Source organism: Ictalurus furcatus, chromosome 2 (assembly GCF_023375685.1).
Source record: "Ictalurus furcatus strain D&B chromosome 2, Billie_1.0, whole genome shotgun sequence".
In the NCBI taxonomy this organism is placed as follows: domain Eukaryota; kingdom Metazoa; phylum Chordata; class Actinopteri; order Siluriformes; family Ictaluridae; genus Ictalurus; species Ictalurus furcatus.
The window spans coordinates 31,283,559-31,302,469 of NC_071256.1; the positions used below are offsets into that span (position 1 = coordinate 31,283,559).

The following is an 18,911-nucleotide window of genomic DNA, read 5'->3' on the forward strand; positions in this document are numbered from 1 at the left end:
ATGCCTTTGACTTTAACACCCATTACTTGGACTTCCCCTCACTTGAAGCTGGGGCGGTGGAGTGGGTGCGGGGTGGGGTGGGATGAAGTCCAAGTCATAAATTATCTCTGTAACACACTGTTTCATCATGCTTGCTGTTCAAATTGAATGATATGGTGGCCCAGAAGTAGTCTCTGTCCTTTGAACTACTGACAGCTCTTTTGGTTAGAAGCTCATATTACACTTCAGCTGGAGGAAATGAGGACGAAGAGACACTCATTTCAAAGAATGTTTTACCTAATAAAATTAAAGCATTAAACCACAGGTGGGGAACTCATTTGGGGTAGGGGGCCACATTGGCTAAAATATCCCCTTAGGCAGGCCGAGAACAATCATAACAGTTAAAATTGAATTTGACACTTAGTTATCAACCAAAATGGAATTCTGACGGAAATTTTCATATAACAGCCATAACAGGCAGGATTAGGCTAACACACATCATGAAGGATAAAACTGATACAAGACCAGACCAATCATTTCACCACATCACAGTGAAATTGTAATTCAAAAGTACTTCAACCTCAATTTTAAGGAAAAGAGGAAGACAACAGATTGTTGCTTTTTAAGTACTGCAACCAACTCATTTACCTTGTCTGTCCAAGCCTGGTCATTATACTGGCTGTACTTCTTTGCATGCTTTGTATTATACTGAATATTAAATTATTAAATTATTAACTATTTTAGGACCACCACTTGCTGGGAGCAAATTAAACAAATTGTTTTGTTTTTTTTTATTTCCCAGAAGAAATATTCTGTTGTCCATTTTTCTTGGAATATACAGCATTCAGAAGCCACCTTCCGTTTCTTTGAAAGAGACATTTTTCACATACCCATGTTTTCACGTTACGTTGGAAATACCCAAAGATTACAAGTAACCATTCGCAACAGCAGGCACGTATAGCCTAAGGACACCGACAAGAGGACCTCTAGTGGATATATAAGTAAAATGAAATATGAGAGAGGAGTGAGGTCATAGAAAGAAATAGGTTTAGCAGATGTATGAAAATACTTCCAGCTTTGTGTGTGTGCGTGTGTGTGTGTGTGTGAGAGTGTGTGTGTAGTTTGTTTGACCTCCTCACCATTGCATGTGGTTGTGGGTTAGGAGGCTGGAAGCATAGCGTGTGTGTGGGAGACTGAGTACAATATTTACAATATGTCTTTGGCACATTTATGCTGACTGAGTACATCTGGAGTTTCAGCAGTATGACGCAGCAGAAGCTCTGAAAAGATCCTTTATTTCAGCAAAAAGAGAGCGAGTGAGAGAGAGCGAGTGAGAGAGAGAGAGCGAGAGAGAGAGAGAAACTATACTAATACAGCCACATTAAGAAAGAAAAATAGAGCGTTGAAGAGACTGATGACAGATAAAGAACTTTGTAGTACCTGTCTGCACCCATGGTCTTGGATCGGTCCATCGGTCTTCTGAGCTGCTTTTTTACAGATGGAGGGTAAAGAGTAATTGCAGGGGCTATCATTCCAGCGGCCTTCCTACACACACACACACACACACACACACACACACACACACACACAAACACACACACAAACACACAGAGACACAAAATAAAGGACTTACACAGAGCAATTACAAGTTAAAACCTCTGTTTATGGTTTATGTCTTGTCACATTTTTGCACAATTTACAGTAAATACCTCTATGCCACGTACAGTAGCACCACCAAGCATCAACCAAATACGCCTGCAGAGTTTTAACTGCACTTCAACTCTTTACTACAATTTATATAATATACAGTTTCATCATGGTTTGGTGCTCCAGAAGTAGCCTTTGACCTTTGAACTACTGAATAAAGCCTCTAAGAGAGTCATCTATTGTGCATTTTGTCCATCACAATCATGCAGCCAGATACCTTCAATGTGCACTCACAGCCACTGATGTTCCACTCAGGAGCCCAAAAACAAAAACTTAAAGCAATACTTCAATACTTTCAAGATAATCTCTATCTAAAGCATCTGTAGTATACACTCATGAAGCACCTAATTAGGAACACCTGTATACCTACTCATTCCTGCAATTATTTAAGCAGCCAATCGTGTGGCAGCAGTGCAATGCATAAAATTATGCCGATACGGGCCAGTAGCTTTGGGTAATGTTCAGAACAACCATCAGAATGGGGAAGAATTGTGATCTCGGTGACCGTGGCTGACCGTGACCGTGGCTGACCGTGGATCTCATTTTGACCGTGGCATGATTGTTGGTGCCAGACAGGCTGGTTTGAGTATTTCTACAGTATAACTGCTGATCTCCTGGGATTTTCACGCTCAGCAGTCTAGAGTTTACTCAGAATGGTGCAATACAAAAAAAAAACATCCAGTGAGCAGCAGTTCTGAGAATGGAAACACCTTGTTGATGAGAGAGGTCAACGGAGAATGGCCAGACTGGTTTGAGTTGACAGAAAGGCTACAGTAACACAGATAACCATTGTGTACAATTGTGGTGAGCAGAAAAGCATCTCAGAATGCACAACACGTCGAACCTTGAGGCGGATGGGCTACAACAGCAGAAGACTACGTTCATGACCATGCCGATGAGTTCAGTGGTCTTCAGTGGCTTGACCAGTCACCAGATTTAAATCCAATAGAACACCTTTGCAATATGGTAGAACGGGCGATTCACAGCATGAAAGAGCACCTGAAAAAATCTGCAGGAAATGCATGATGCAATCATCAGGATGCATGTCAACATGGACCAGAATCTCAAAGGAATGTTTCCAACATCGTGTGGAATCCATGCCATGAAGAACTGAGGCTGTTTTGAGAGCAAAGGGAGGCCTACCCAGTATTAGTATAGAATTCCTAACAAAGTGCTTAATGAGTGAGCAGCACAGACAATGATGAAATAATAATGAAGGTCATTAACAATATACATCGGAAACAATGTATAATAGACGTACATATAATATAATAGGTTTAAGAGTTGTTCAATTCTGTCAAAACATTGTGTTAAGCGTATTTCAGTCGAAAGATTCTGTGAATTCTTCAGTGAAAGGAGATTTTTTTTGGAAGAGAAATATCTGACTTTTTTCAGAAGGTAGAATATGTTGTGATTTTCAGCCAGCATTGATCAAACACGGTCGCATTAATAATTCAAAGGATTTTACATCATAATGTGTTAGACTGTAAAAAGTGGACAGAATAAATCTCCTTAAGAACAGCTTTGGTAAGATTATTTGACCTCGGCAAGACGTTTCTTGTTTGAATGTAACAGTTTTAGCATATTGTATTTGCACATATTTCATTTTAAAATACTGATTTTAATATCTGCCCCTTAGACTTCCATTATGAGTGAGTTTTTGGTTGATTGTGGTTTTCTGAAATTCCTGACTGTGGTAATTGCCCATGCACTACAACTGCAGTTAAAACACATCAGGTTGAAATACACTTTAATACACCTTTAAGACAGAATTCTTCAAGCAGGATGGTAGCCGCAAACATATTTTGCATTAAACTCCTTCAGGTGCTCATTTTATCAGGCGATCTGTTCATTTTTTCACACAGATGAAGTTGATAATACGCAACGACTTGTACAGGTATTATGTTTATCTGGGCACCTTCTACCTTTTGGTTACAAAAGCGTACCAGCATGTAGGGATGTCACTAGAACCGATACTTTGGCACCAAGTCGGTACCAACATTCTTAAAACAGGACGGTACTTGTTTTTCTGCAGTAGCGTTCGTACCGGAAGTACCGAGGTTGCAATTCTTCCGGACCTGATGGGGGCAGCAAATACGGGCAAGTGTTTTAGTCGGTCCACAAGTGGTGAAGAAGAAGAACGCCTACAAGCACACGGGAAAAACTACAGAAGATTAGCTTAGCTTATCAAGTTTAGCTCCGCCCGAGTCGTTGAGAGGAAAAGAGAGGAAAGCTCGTATCGGTTTCCGGTGTGCAACTGATGCTATCGGTCATTTCAAACAAAGCGAGGAAGCACCTGGAAGACGGTCCTATATTATATTTATTTGAGGCAGCTGGCATTGTAGCCGTGAAACCAGCTAACGTTATGCTCCATGTAATGTTTGCGATAGCCAGTTAATTGTTAATGATGCTAACACATTGCAGTGTTATAAACTACCTCCGAATGGGCCACAATGCATCACCATTCAGCCCGTGTCCTGTCAGATAAATGTAGCCTAATGCCACTAATAATTATTCAAATGTTCATGTTTTTAATAAATCGTGTTGGCCTGCCACCATATCAGTGAATTTAAACTAATGCTTGCATTCAGAGTATAAGGGGTGTGCCCCCCCCGCCCCCCCGCCCCCCCTTTGCCGGTATCAGCCAGAGGAGGATGTCCTCCAGGAGAGTTTTTTCTATTTAATTTATTTAATTTTATTTTTATACCACACCGTGGTATCGACTTTGGTATCGAGTATCATGTACTTTTGGTGGTATTGGTACCGACTACTAGATTTTTGGTATCGTGACATCCCTACCAGCATGTAAGATGTGAAATTCCATTTTCAGGTTTAGATGGTGTTCCAGTTATTGCAAAACAACAAGCAAACCATAGCGCAATCTACTGAATATTAAATTGAGAATCAGAGAAAACAAAACTTTTTCTTTTTATTGCTTATGGATTGGAGCAATAATGGTAAGGCCATGCCATTTACATAGTGCTGATTTAGTGCTGAAACAAAAGTTGGCCTTATCTTGATTCGGGCCTAAGTGGATGCTGTAAATCATGCTGGAGGAAGTCAGGCCACAACAAAGAAGTAAGCATTCCATACACCACAAACACATAACATATGATTTCATCAGGTTTGTTGATCAGGCTGAAAGATTTGGTCTCATTGGTGTCCCTTCCCAGTTAGCAACATCGCTATGGCCCAGATCCGGCCCACGCCTGACACTTTCATCCGGAATGATGGCACTTGGGTGGTCCGCTCCTGTTTGCCAGATTTGGGCCACAAGCAAGCCACAGCGATGCTGCTTGTGCCACATTTTTGCCAAAGGTGGCCCACGTTTTGTTTCGTGATATTTGGGCCATATTCATTATTTACGACATAGGCCGCTTTAGGGTCACATCCAGATTACACATTGCCGTGAGCACTTCATCTTTGCCTAAAAAAGGCCCACTTGTGATTAGGAATATTTGAGCCATATTTGCTATTTTACATGTGGGCCACTTGAGGTTCATATCCATTTTGTCCGAGCCAAAAGAAGGCCAGCAGTGCCGCAACACTGCCTGAAGTGGCCCACATTCGGATGCCATCTGGGTTTAGACCTCTGAACTACTGACAGGAAGTCCTGGGGTGCGGTTTTTGGTTAAAAGCTAATACTGAAAACAGCAGAGTAACAGCAGGTCTCATTCTCTGTTACTTTATTATTCACCTGCAGCTGATTATTTCCCTTTTGGTTTTGCAAAATATGGGTCATTGTTACTGCTCTATTCTTAACAGATTCCAGTTTTCCTAAATTCAGTATTCTGGATGTTTATCCTGGTTTTTGGCCCTTGTAAGAGCTATAACGTTTTGTATTTCCAGCTGATATGTACAGTATATAATTGAAAACTACAAAATGTTATGTTTTATGTGATTTAGTCTGTTATATAATAATATGTACACAGGTTATTGCCTATAAAGCAAGAGGAAGCTGTGAAGATGCTAGTTTATGACTGAATTTACACGGTTTACTTGATTTTTATTGATATGCAATGAAAATAAATAAGTTGAAGGTTTAAAAAGCTTAAGTGATCTAAAAGACATTACAGAGAGCCACATACAACCCTTGACTGATATTTTATGTATATGAGAATGTACTGGCCTGTCATGTACTTTGAATACATTTCTTGGATTTTTCCTAATAAACACTCTTGACCCAGTCCTCTGCTCAGACCTGAACCTATCCAGCCCTGCAAAGTTCACATCCACCTTAAATGTAACACTACTGACCCAGAGAACTAAGACATATACCAGCACGAGAATAATATATTCAGGTATGTTGGAACTATACTACGCAGTGTAGTAGAAATCCAGGGATCTAGTTAGACTAGTAGAAATAGAGAGCACGTCTGAGGATATTAACTACTACTATAGCACTGGACCTAACATCTGGCTTTGTGGCTCACCTCAGACCGGCTTACTCTGTGCTCAGCTCAGATATTAGTGCACACTTTATCGTGGTGAGGTACGTCATTTTACCATGGTGAGTCTTTTAAATCACATACTAAAATAAATTGCAAAAGTTGTTGTCTCTACCAGACAACATACCAGACTCTTTAAAAAGAGTCTGAAAACGCATTTATTCATGTTTTAGTATGTATTTTTTTTTCTGTTTGTTTACCTCTACACTTGCAAATTTGAAACTCAAGTCATATTAAAAAGATGACGGTTAAGGTTAGTTAATTGGGTTTAGCACTCATACCTTTTCTTATGATAACACCTGAGTGAGATGAAGCAAATGAAATCGAATGACATACAACCACACTGCACTTGCTAGTTCAAAATTTCTTAAAATGTTCATAGGATCAAGATCACATGCTCTATGAAACACTTTTTAAGCTGTTTTGTAAATACTTCATGTTACACGTACATTGAATAGACTTCAGAAACTGGGTTCTCTTATTACACTGGGCCCTTTCACAATAAACATAGCTGTGTGTGATTGTAAATGCTTGCTGTAATGTTTTATTTTGTTTAGCTTTCATTTTGGTTCCATTATCTTATGGTTTGAATTTAGTCTTCTGTTTAATGACCTGCCTTCAAAGTGCTCTCCAAGATTTCTACAAATAAACTAAGAAAATGAGTAAAAATCACCACAGTATCAACTATGACTTTTGGGATGCTTGAAAAAAAAAAGCAGTGTTGACACAAATCAAAAGTTTGTATCAAATAATTTTGGGTTTTTGGTTCCTAAAATGTTCAAAGTTTTTTGTGTGTTCTGAGAATGTTTTTTGTAACGTTCCTACACACGCTTGTTACATTTTACTTGTAGAAATGTTAACATAAAACAGTTCCATTTTGCTACTCTTAGTCTTCCTGGGAACTTTGTGTAAGCAAATGCTAAGAACATTGTGAGACAACAGTTTAATTACTGCTAAATTACTATTCAATTCTGATTGGCCAGAAGGTGTTGATTGAGTAAGGGATAACTCACGGCTAGGTGTGCATTACATGATTTTAATGCACTATGTGCATAAAAATCATGTAACACCCAGCTAGCCATGGATTATCCTGCTTATACCATGGTCGATTGCCAGCACTGACAATTAAAGATGTCAATCATGTCAGCAGTGCAAAATTTCACTGAAAGGATACAAATAAAGGTAAATTTTCATTAGTTATTTTATATACGTGTCATGTATATCAGAGAAGGAACTCTGGACTACAGTTCCAAGCAGCCACTGCACCTCACTGCATCACGGTCACATGACCACCGGCACCTGAATCACGTTCATGTTAACGAGCACATGTGTATATAGCCACAGTTTGCACTGCACTCCTGGTCTTGCGGTTGTCTTTTGTTGCTGTCGGTTTGTCTTTGTATTCATGGTCTTTGTATTCACGGTCTTTGTTAATGTTTGATCCTTGCCGCAATGTTTTGCTGCCTGTTTATAGTTCTTGTTTTGTGTTTTGTTTTAGGTATTCATTAAAACTGAAAATCTGCACTTGCATATGTCTCCGCCTCTAAATCGTGACAATACGGGTCATTAGATCTAGAATTCCGTCTGTTCTAAATCAGACATGGACATAAAGTAGTGTAATAAGATTACATTTATTTGAATGAATTATAATAAATAGTTATTAGAGAGAGAGATAGTGTGTGTGAATTACCGTGTCTGTGCATTACCACGTCTCTACTAATAATAAAGCTGTGAGTTTAACTACTGTATGCAACTGTCACTGTATGTTACTAGGATTACAACTGTTTTCAGGCAGCACATTAATTCAGAACGGTGATTAAACTGACTTGAACCACCTGTGCATTACACGGTTTAAACGCACACCTTCAAGACAATTAGAATCGAATATTCAGACAGACCATGGTATAATTTCCTATTTGCAAGACTCGAACAGTGGTTAATGTGTTCCATCTCATATATTAACTTTTTTTCAACACATGGACTTTTATGGTGGATGCTCTGCATAAACAAATTAAAATTGTGTACAACTGTTGAATTGGTGAAGTTCTATGACGGAGATGAATATTTAGCATGTTTTGAATGACTCTCCAGTACCAAGTACAAGTAAAGCTGAAACTCACAGGACCCCACATTATGACGCAGTCTTCCTGCGTGTTCAGGAAGTTGTTGGGCTCAAATGGGTGCCAGAATGTGAAGATAACAGGCGTGCTGTCCGTCCACTCAAAATTCATCTGCATGGCGGTATCGTGCAGCCCGATCCACAACTCTTCTACATCTGACAATCCAAGAAAAATGCACTTATACACTTCAGCAATTTGAAAATGATTGTTTGCGTTAGTATGTGTGTATGTTTTTGCACCTCTTTTCATGTGCATATTAATAAACTCCAGCTCTGGCAGTGTGTGGATGCTGACTAAGTGGGCGTCCATCTTCTGGCAGTTTTTCTCAGCGTGAATCCAATTCTGCTTGTCTGAGCTCAGCCTGTAGCAGCCTGCCTGGAAGTTCTGCCAGCCGATATCACACTGGTACCGTCCATCGTCTGTCCATGAGTCTAAAAACGTATAAACATCAGGAAAAAAATGCATGGTCTATGCATAACAAATACAGAGAAACATGGGTTGCCCAACAGAAAAGCGTTCACCCTATCCTCCAGAGATCACAAGTTTAAATCCCATGCAGCCATCTGTGGCTGGGAGCCCAAGAGAGCAAAATTTGCCGAGCTCTCAGGGAGGGAGGGTTGACGTAGTCTCTCTGCCCTAACAATAACAGAGACACTAGCCAATCATGGGCGTCTATGAAGTTATGGATCCTCCAAATGTGCGACACTGCCTCCAAGTTGCATAGGCAGCAGTTCAAAAGGATGCGGTCTGCTGGCTTAGCCTATGCCCTTCCTAGCCGTGTGACAGGGGAGAGCTGCCTGATGTGTGGGAAATGGCCATGACTAAATTGGTAGAATTTTTTTAAACTACATAGAAATACACACCTGTGGTGAAAGGGTCAAGGGTGGCATTGGGCCGTTTCTTGCAGATGTAAGGCAGAGCCATGGAGCACTCTTTGTTCTGCCAGCGCCCTGAGCTCTCGGTGCGGATCACGCCACAGTTCTGATCGTCCTCGTGGTTTGGCTGGTCTACAACATACACACACAAGCATTATTCGAATCAGTTCTGCCTGATCCAGACGATTACCTGCAGTCTCACAGACGGCAAAAGAAAAGGCAGGGTTTCTCACCGATCCTTTTAAGTCACAGTGAGTCAGCATTGGCTTTTAAATTCACAGTAATTAGTAAATGAATCGTGCCATTGTTCCACTCTAGAGATGTGCATGAGCATGTGTTCTAAGGGGTGTGGCTTTGCTGGCAGGGTTCCTCTCACCTGTCTCCCAGTTGAGGTATTTGAGAGGAGCGGAGTCAGACCACTGCCAGCCTCCGTTGAGGTCCAGATCATTCAGACCCATCCACAGAGTGGAGCTGTAACCAGTGAGAAAACCTGCAGGAATATAACATATTCACACAATATATTTATATATTTAGTCACAAACAAGTAATCCTTAACATATGACTTTCTTTGTAATCCCTAGTTTTTCATAAGGTGCATTTCCCCCAATGTTCAGGAACCTTTTGAGGAACTAAAGATATAAGGCAGGGGTATTCAACTAAAATATGTAAAAGTCCAGTTAGATAAAATCCCTTGCTTAAAAACGACCAGATAAGCATCTAACATGGCTGAATAGTGACACCACTTACCTTTTAATGTTTAAGCATTAGTGATTGTAGTGAGTTTATGGCTATAAAGAAGAAAATTCAAAGCTGTTACGTTTTGTTTCGTAGTTGTGCTTCACATGACCAATTCTGACTAGCACCATGGACTCTAAACAGATCCAGCAATAGAAACATCCATCCATCTATCCATTTTCTCTACAGTTTGTCCTACACAGGGTCACAGGGAGCCTGGAGCCTATAACATGGGACTTGGGGCACAAGGTGGGAGACACCCTAGATGGGGTGCCAACCCATCGCAGGGCACAATCGGACAATTACACTACAGACAATTTGGAAATGCCAGTTAGCCTACAATGTATGTCTCTGGACTGGGGAGGAAACCGAAGTACCCAGAGGAAACCCCCGAAGAGAACATGCAAACTCATGAAAAAGTTCCTGAGATTCCTGAAAAGGTTGAGGTTGAACCTTGCCTCCATTATCATAATCATATCACCCCTCTCTCTCTCTCTTTCTCTTGCTCACCGTTGATAAAGCTCTGCTCCTCCACCTTGGTGATGCTCAGCAGTTCTGCCCCCTGCTGTTGGCAGCTGGTGTGTGCCTCCTCCCATGACAGAGTGGCCTGGAAATTAAACTGGTAGCAGTTATTCGTCAGAGAGTCTGTGTCCCAGAATGTCTCACAGTCCGCACCTAGAGACAGAGACAGAAACAGGCATGTTTTCACTGTGCCAAACTACTGAAATGCCAGCTGGTGAGTCACATGAATAAAAACAGTCCAGGTGTTAGACAGGAGGAATTATGCACAGTTTTGTCTGTATTTGTTTTGGCTCAGTTTTTGCAAATAGAAGCGATGGTTAGAATGATAGACATCTTTGTTTTTGTTTTTAAAAATAGGATGCATTTCCATTTTCACCAGGGCTGCCAGAACGTTGGAACAGCCTTAAGATTGTCTGTAAATGAATGTACATGTGTTAATATGAGAAGAAAATTCCAGTAACTACAGTGCACCACAGTAACAGACATAGTAAAAATTGCAGAGCAATACACAAAGTTTCCAGAGAAACACGTCATTTCAGACTAATGGCATTTAACTTGATTCCAGTTTGAGATAACTTGTTTGGAAACTGTCAGTCCAATCTGGCCAGCTCTTTAAAGGTCAAAGTCTTCTGTGTTGAAGACTTCCCAATGGCAGAAAACTTACAGACTATGAAAATCACCAAGACTGGAGATTCGGTCCATAATTGTTAAATAAACACCTCCTTACAGAACAGTTTTTCATATAAAAGATTACTTTTATTTTTAGCACATTTTAAAAATCTATTTATTATTAGCCTTGGTTTATGTGAAGCGTCTGCCAACGGTGTTCCTGTGAATGAGTTGTTACTATAGAAAAAAAGAATGTATCAGAATGAGAGCACAAACTTGTGGTTTGTTTTCTTGCAGCTGGAACTCCTGTCAGAGCTGATGTTACAGAAAATTTATCAATACCATCTGACTAATCAGATCTGAGAATGCAACAACGCTGTGGCATAATGTAATATATTGCAAAATTAATACCACATCATAAGCAGAGTATACTCACTCTTAACGGGGCAGAATCCCCAGCGTTCATCTTTGCCATAGTCATGTGTAGTGGCACACCAGAGATGGCCGTCCTCTCTCCCCACACTGGTGCAGTTGTGGAACCACTGGCCATCATAGAGGAAAGGAAGGTAACACGGGTGTCCGTGAGAGTTTCCCTGGATGGTGTAGATTTCTGTGAAGAGGGGAGAAATGAATAATTATCTGACAAAAAAAAATCCCTGCATGTATTAGGGCTACTGAATGTTTCTTGTTTTCCAGCCTGTAATCTCTTGTTTCAGTTAGCCATTCAGGAGTGGCCAAATACACGTCAACTGTTGCTGCAACAGCAGTAAGTGGAAATTATTACACACTTTCAGTATAAACAACGCTGATGGAGTACACCAGTAAAGAAATAATTACATTGCGAAAGAATTGCAAACTGTTTTTTTGCCCTTTCCAAGAAGGACTCATGTTTGTACATGTGCACAGGTCTGCTGAACAGTGCCACGTCACTTTAAAGCCCTAAAGACATTGGTCCATGCTCTCTCTTCTTTTCTTAAACTGTGTCTCAAATCACATAATATCACATAATAGTAGATTAATACATTAAACATACTTCTAAATGGATTTGTACATGAGAAAACTTGTAAACTGTACCATTTTATAACTAAAGGTGTAGTCAGTGACTTTATCAACAAAAAAAAAATAGCTAAAGCTCAAAATTCTAAGAAACTAAACATTCAAATACATACAGCTCTTCTGTTCAGTGTTCCCTCTCAAACTATGACCTCAAAAAGATATCTACGTTATAACACCTGAATCGTCGTGTTAAGGTTAAAGATTTCTGCAGCATGATTGACGGGTAAGTATCATATAGTCAAAAATAATACAAAATGTATGCGATTACAATTCCAATTAATGCATTTTCCAGACTACTGCATTTACAGAGTTTTTTGCCACCTAGTAAGCATATTATATCTTCTAAATAAGTTAAACGCTATATCTTCTAGAAAGGAATTAGTTCTAAAAAGTATGTGGATGGATTTACTCACTCAAAATATATACAAAAATGAGATCCAATCATGTTTTGGGTGAAGTATCTTATTTAATGATTTCTCTTGCATTCTTAATTCTTTCTCTTGAAACATGAACTGTAGAAAATTAGCTGCAACTGCGAAACATCTGAAGTTACAACAGTTCTTCTTACTTTGAATGTGAGAAGATGTAAATATACTATTAGAGAAACCTAGTGTCTTTTTTTGCTATGTCGGACTGTTTCAATTCATGAATGCACATACCACAGTTCCATTACTGCATGTTGATGCCATATGGCAACAATTACATTTCACCATTTAACAGAATACTCAAAATATATAAACTTGTTTAAATAACAACAATTTTTAAAATTAATCTAAAATAGTGTTTAAATTTTTTCCTTTAGGTAGTTTATATATGGCCATGCAGTAAAGGGTTAAAATGGAGACCGGAACACTCCTCCATCACAAGCAGCCATGTTGCGTTTGCTGGTATCTGTTCCAAGGTGCTGTAGTGCATGATGGGACAGGTTAGTGCAAACTGCTGCATATCTAATAATTTCAGCAAATACTGTATAACATTTGGGTATTTTTACTATACTACATTTTTGCTACAATTTCTCAGTTTTATCAAACGTGGGCCATACAGATTGGAATTTTTTGACACCCTGGAATTGATCTGATGTTGACCTAAAGGTTTTTGTGGTTTCCATATGCAATCAAATACACACAATTAGCCTTTGTATATGTTTTAAAAAAGAAAAAAAGTAGTCTAGCAGGTCAAATGATACAGGCTCAAACACTGACTGAAGAATTCATTAAATATTTAACAAAAAATATATTTTTTTGCATAAAACTTTTTTATTTATTAATAAAACTCGACGACTTTCGTTACAAGTGAATTTCGAGTAAATTCAAGGCTGTTCTCAGTACAGGCAAACATGTCAGATTTGTTGTCTGTGGTAATCACACATATGTTACAGATGTGTAACATGGATATTAGGCTGGAAGAATATTGGAGTATTCCTTTAAAAAAACAAAACAGGGGCAGACATAAAAAATTTCACAGTGCCTTCACACACAGACAGAAGCACACACATGCCTGCAAAATCTCCCAGTGACTAAGATCGGTGGCATCTCCTTCTCAGGTTTGAAAACACTCCAATTCATTCCATCCGCCTCGCCGCGAACCAGACGACAGGAATCGCAGGACAGGACGGAGCAAAGAGTTTCATGCCAGTTGACAGAAATCCGAGACATTCAGGGAGAACAGCGCAACGAAACACAGCAGCCCTAAAATTTTCTACCGTCTGCAATTAAATCACATTGTTATCCCAAGTTCAGTCTCTCATCTCAGCAAGGGCTCTCAGGCACTTCTGTTATTTTTTCCATTTTATATGCTACACAGCTGTAATTTTGACCAAGTGCTGTGGTGAAAGATGTCATTCTGAAATAGTCGTGCCTGTGATGAAATTGTACCAAATGAAATGCTAAAAGCACTCAAAGCACAGATCTACATCTATTAAATCTATTCTAAAAGAAGCTGTTCCACATGCCCATATAAACACAAAAGAGAATAAACAGAGAACAATGTACCAGATCCTGATGACTCTACTTTTTCACATTCAACAGACATTCAGACCTTAACAAGGGCTATGTGTCTAGATTTCATTTAGTTTCATATGAATCAGTGAACAAGTGAATTGGTATGAATTTAAAAGCATGAGGCTGTGGATTCAATCGCTCTAACTGAAAAATAAGGGGGCATGCTGATAGAGTAAAATAATAAATGATAGGTCGGCTTGATTATTTTCCAATAACTGCATATTACCGAAGTGTTTTATTCCTCTTACACACTATACGGGTGCGTTGGTCAGGTGTCCACAAACTTTTGGGCATATAAGTGCCTTTCACACTTGAAATAGTTAACCCTGGGTCATTCTAAACCCCTTGTAAATGGGGTTTGCTTAATTTATCAAGACTCCAGTGCAATAAAAGAACTTAACGTTAACTATTCATTTACTGCTAAAATAGCATATTTTATTATTCAGATTATCATTAGAGTTAAGTTTTGTTATTTGGGACAAATTGCTATATTGCAATCTATGGGCTGTATCTGGCACATATAGTGAGAAATTAATAGTGAAACTGCGCATATTGAGAAACCGATCTCAGAATTATCGAAAACATTTGTGTGAGATGTGCATGCTGGTTTGCTAAAAGCAAAATTGTGTCTCAGTTATCTGTAACCATCAACATATTTTTCTTGCATGATATCTAGTCTGCTGAGTAGAAATATCCAGAAAAGTCCAGTTGTAAAAACAGTATTTCACCCTGAAATTCACCCTGATTTGCATAATGTGCACATCACTTTCGGAATGTTTTCCTTGAAGCATTTAAAACTGAAGATACCTAATAAATTGGACCAGGGGTGTTCATCTGTCATCACTGGCTCAGACATAAACATATTTTGTGACAGCTTGAGACTAAAGATATTTTAATTGGCTCTTGAAACTGAATTATTTTAAAAATGCACATAGTGTCTTATAATTAGCTTCTGGGGTTAAATGCATTTTTTTTTTTTCACTCTATAAAAGTAATTTTAAAAAAATAAATCTAGTAAAGTTGAATATTTGAGGTAAAAAAAAAAAAGTCAAGTAAAAGTAATAAAAGTAAAAGTAAAAGATTTAACTGCATTAAAAAAAATACTGTTACAGTGAACCATGTACTCAAGTACTGTAACAAGAGAACCCGTAAGTTGTAACTTTCTACCAATTTCAATAGTCTTAATGACCCACCCAGAAATTCATGGGGTCTTGAGGATTACTCATTGAACACCGTATACAGCAGTTTTAAAACCTAAGCAGCTGCCACACACCAGGCTGATCTGCTGTTTACAAACACAATGCGTTCTCTTAGATGGCTGCTTCTCTGGTACACAGCCAGACTTGCCCTTGGCTACAAATCTGCCAGCATGAAACAGATCCTGATCTAAAGAGTCCCAGATGTGCTCCAGACCTCCATCAAGACAGCACTCACATTCTCTCTGCCATCAATCATCTTCTGGCCTATAACAGCATCAATCTCATTATATTCTGCTTCATGGTGTTTTTGTATGTGTTATTTATATTTTACTAGTACTCCTGCTCAAATTCATTTAATGGTGCGTTTCAGTCAAAAGTGAAAATTTACACAATTTTCCACTTACATCAAATGAAGTTGCTGAGTCAAGACATGTTTTTCATGCCAGACAAGAAAAGACAAATTTGCTTTCAAAGTCCTGCATGGGAACTACAAAACTAAAGTGAGAATGAGAGCAGCATGAGAGAAGCTTAGCAACTAGTTTAGCAAACTGCAAACCCCTTTATTATACATAAGTCTTTATATATTTGCCCCAAAACACACTGTAAGTTAACACAATTTTTAAGCCAAATGTGATGGTTTAGGCATGCTGTTTTCACAATGCAAAGCAGATGACAAAGAAGAAGCACGGTGAAATTATTTTCTTCACATACCCCAGCTTGGGGTCAGAGCGCAGGGTCAGCCATGATACTGCACCCCTGGAGCAGAGAAGGTTAAGAACCTTGCTCAAGTGCCCAACAATGGCAGCTTGGTGGTGCTGTGGCTTGATCAATTATTGCATAAGGTATTCATGCGCTTGCATAAGGTTTTCATGTTTGGCTCTGGCAAAAAAAAGCTCTGTGTTTGGCTGAAACTCAGCAGTGCTCATCACCCTGAAAACACCATAACCAGAGTAAAGCATGGTGGTGGCAGCATCATGTTGTGGGGATTCTTTTCATCACCAGAGACTGGTCATGGTTGAGGGCAACATGGATGGAGCTAAATGCAAGGTAATCCTAGAAACCTTTCCAGTCTGCAAGAGACTTGACTTTGGGGCAGAGGTTCACCTTCCAACAGCACTAAGCATTCTGCCAAAGTTACCCTGACAAACCCAAAAACCAGAATGTGTTTGAATAGTCCAATCAAAGTCTAGACCTAAATCCCGCTGATAATCTGTGGCAAGACTTGAAAATTGCTGTTCAGCAGCGGTCTCCATCCAATCTGACACAACTTGAGCAATTTTGGCAAGAAGAATGGGAAACAATATCAGGATCCAGATGTGTAAACACATATACCAGAAGACTTGCATCCAAAGGTGGTTCTACCAAGTACTGACCCCACAGTACATCTGCTTTGTTGTTTTTTTAACCTTTATGTCACAATAAAAAAGCACATTCAAAAGACAGATATTTTGTGTAAATCAAAATGTAAAAAAAATGTGGGAATGTTCATGGTTATGGAAGGCACTGTACTTATTAGTCTCATAGCCCTGGTGAAAATTAATTCAAATTAGTCTGCTAAGTTTATCTCATAGATACCTGAGCAAGGGCTGAGTATGTCTTACCGCGGTACGTTTTGGCACAGAGGTCCTGCTCGTCACCATAAAGTCTCCACCGTGTGTTCCCAGCGGCTGGCGTGGGCCAAGCAACTGAGATGTTACGGTCATCTCTGGGTGGGGTCGGATTGGGTAAATAGGTGCTGAGGTCATCCAGGAACTTGCTGCAGCTCCACGACCACCGGACCAGAGGGGGTTCCCGGTCACACCGGTACACACTGAGCCGAGGCAAGACACTCGAGGCACTCCCATTTCCCACTCTGACACCCAGGCAGAGGGAGGAGCCTATGTTAAAGAGGCGATTCCTGGTGACCCACTTCCAGAGCTGAGCATTACCATCACAGGATGTTGTGAGGTAGAGCGCGTGGTCTCGTACGGCCAAACAGCCCCACACCCCCTCGTGGAAAAAGGCAAACGTGTCGGAGTCAGACTCATGTGCTGAGAAGGGAGACAGGAAGAGGATGTGTTAATTAAAGCACTAGTAAGTCAATAAAAAAATCATTATCTGGAAAAAGAAAGGCAATCAATATGCACATTAATGGATATAGCCTCTGTACAGTCATTAAAACTAAAAAACTAACAAGTCAGTGGGAAAAATCTGATTTGGACAACATGGTTGCTCTAAATCGTTTTTTGTTTTGAAAATTTATAGCTCAGCACATGCCAAGACAGTGAGCATGTACAACTCCAATTCCAAAAAAAAGTTGGGACTCTGTGTAAAATGTAAATAAAAATACCAACTTTTCTGACACGTGTTACGGCCATCAAATTTAAAATTAGCTTATTTTTTCCTTAAAATGGTACATTTCCTCAGTTTAAACTTGATATATTTAAATTGTTCTATTGTGAATAACATATGGGTTTATGAGATTTGCAAATCATTGCATTCTGTTTTTATTTACATTTTACACAGAGTCCCAACTTTTGTGGAATTGGGGTTGTACAGAAAAACCTTAACACTCCCTGGTTCAAATACCCGTTTTTGTAATTGTGACCTGATTCACTGCGAGTTTTTCCATGTCACGGTCAAAGCCATGAATTCCAGGTCATCACATGCATGTGTGTATGCCTGTGCCTGTGAATGTGTGTGTGTGTTTGTGTGTGTGTGTGTGTGTGTGTGTGTGTGTGTGTGTGTGTGTGTCTGTCTGTGTTTCTTTCATAAAAGTATCTCAATATGACCTGATGTGGCCTTTTACAGTGGAAAGTTTTGTGGTCAGCATTTATCCAGCACTCTCAAACTGCCTTCATTTTCATTTGCTTGACAGCTTAGCTTTGGAATATGTCACATTACTGACACAAAATACGCAGTAACGCATCAATACCAGTTTTTTGGACTGAGTATGATAATGTTTTTGGTACCCGTTGATACGGATACTGATACCAAAATTAGAATTAATCAATCAGGGACATCACAGAATATTTTATTTACAGAGGTTTACATAGTGGCCATGAGAACATGCACATGAACTGGTCCACAGACAATATGCTAGGCTCGTTCTTTATAATGTTAGTGAGTTGCAAATTAACAAGCTACATTAGATCTCATTGGCTCGAATAGGGTTGCAGTTGACAGCGGGTTTTGCTTTTACTTAGCGTGTTCAATACTTTTTCCTGTGTCATTCCACTTTTATTACACATAGCTTTATTTATGGACTTTCATGTTGTGAATTCTTTATATTTACGGATTTCGTGAGTTAATACTGATGTCTAGTGAAAATTTCATGTGAATAGCCTCATTGGAAATATACTGACTTAAAAAAATGTTGACGAGTCCAATACTTATTTCCCCCCACTGTGTGGATGACAAAATGAAGGAGGCAGGAGGTAAAATAGCAAAGGAAAGGGAGGCAGACATGGAAATTTGCATATCTAGAGCTGCAGTGAGCACAGAGAAAAATGAATGTTGTGAGCCAAACCCAACAGCCGCTCCAAAAGATGTTTTTTTTTTTACTCTTTCCTTCTCCTATTTCCTTCTGAAAATGTAACACAAGGAGTACAGAAAATACAAGAACGCCAACGACAGAGCAATAGAAATGTTGGATATAGGATAAAGAAGAAAAATAATGCCG

At 39.4% G+C, this 18,911-nt stretch overlaps 1 protein-coding gene across 2 annotated transcripts in view; it reads right to left on the minus strand.

Annotated features, from left to right (window-relative positions):
* mrc2 (mannose receptor, C type 2) overlaps positions 1-18,911 on the minus strand; it is a 50,321-nt gene that overhangs the window by 18,587 nt on the left and 12,823 nt on the right. For both annotated transcript variants that reach the window (XM_053614484.1, XM_053614493.1), the window contains exons 2-9: positions 16,852-17,280; positions 11,432-11,605; positions 10,375-10,539; positions 9,506-9,619; positions 9,118-9,261; positions 8,494-8,685; positions 8,255-8,409; positions 1,420-1,524 (exon numbers count right to left, since the gene is read on the minus strand). In XM_053614484.1, the coding sequence (XP_053470459.1) occupies positions 1,420-1,524; positions 8,255-8,409; positions 8,494-8,685; positions 9,118-9,261; positions 9,506-9,619; positions 10,375-10,539; positions 11,432-11,605; positions 16,852-17,280 (1,478 nt within the window). The remainder of the gene's footprint in view (positions 1-1,419; positions 1,525-8,254; positions 8,410-8,493; positions 8,686-9,117; positions 9,262-9,505; positions 9,620-10,374; positions 10,540-11,431; positions 11,606-16,851; positions 17,281-18,911) is intronic.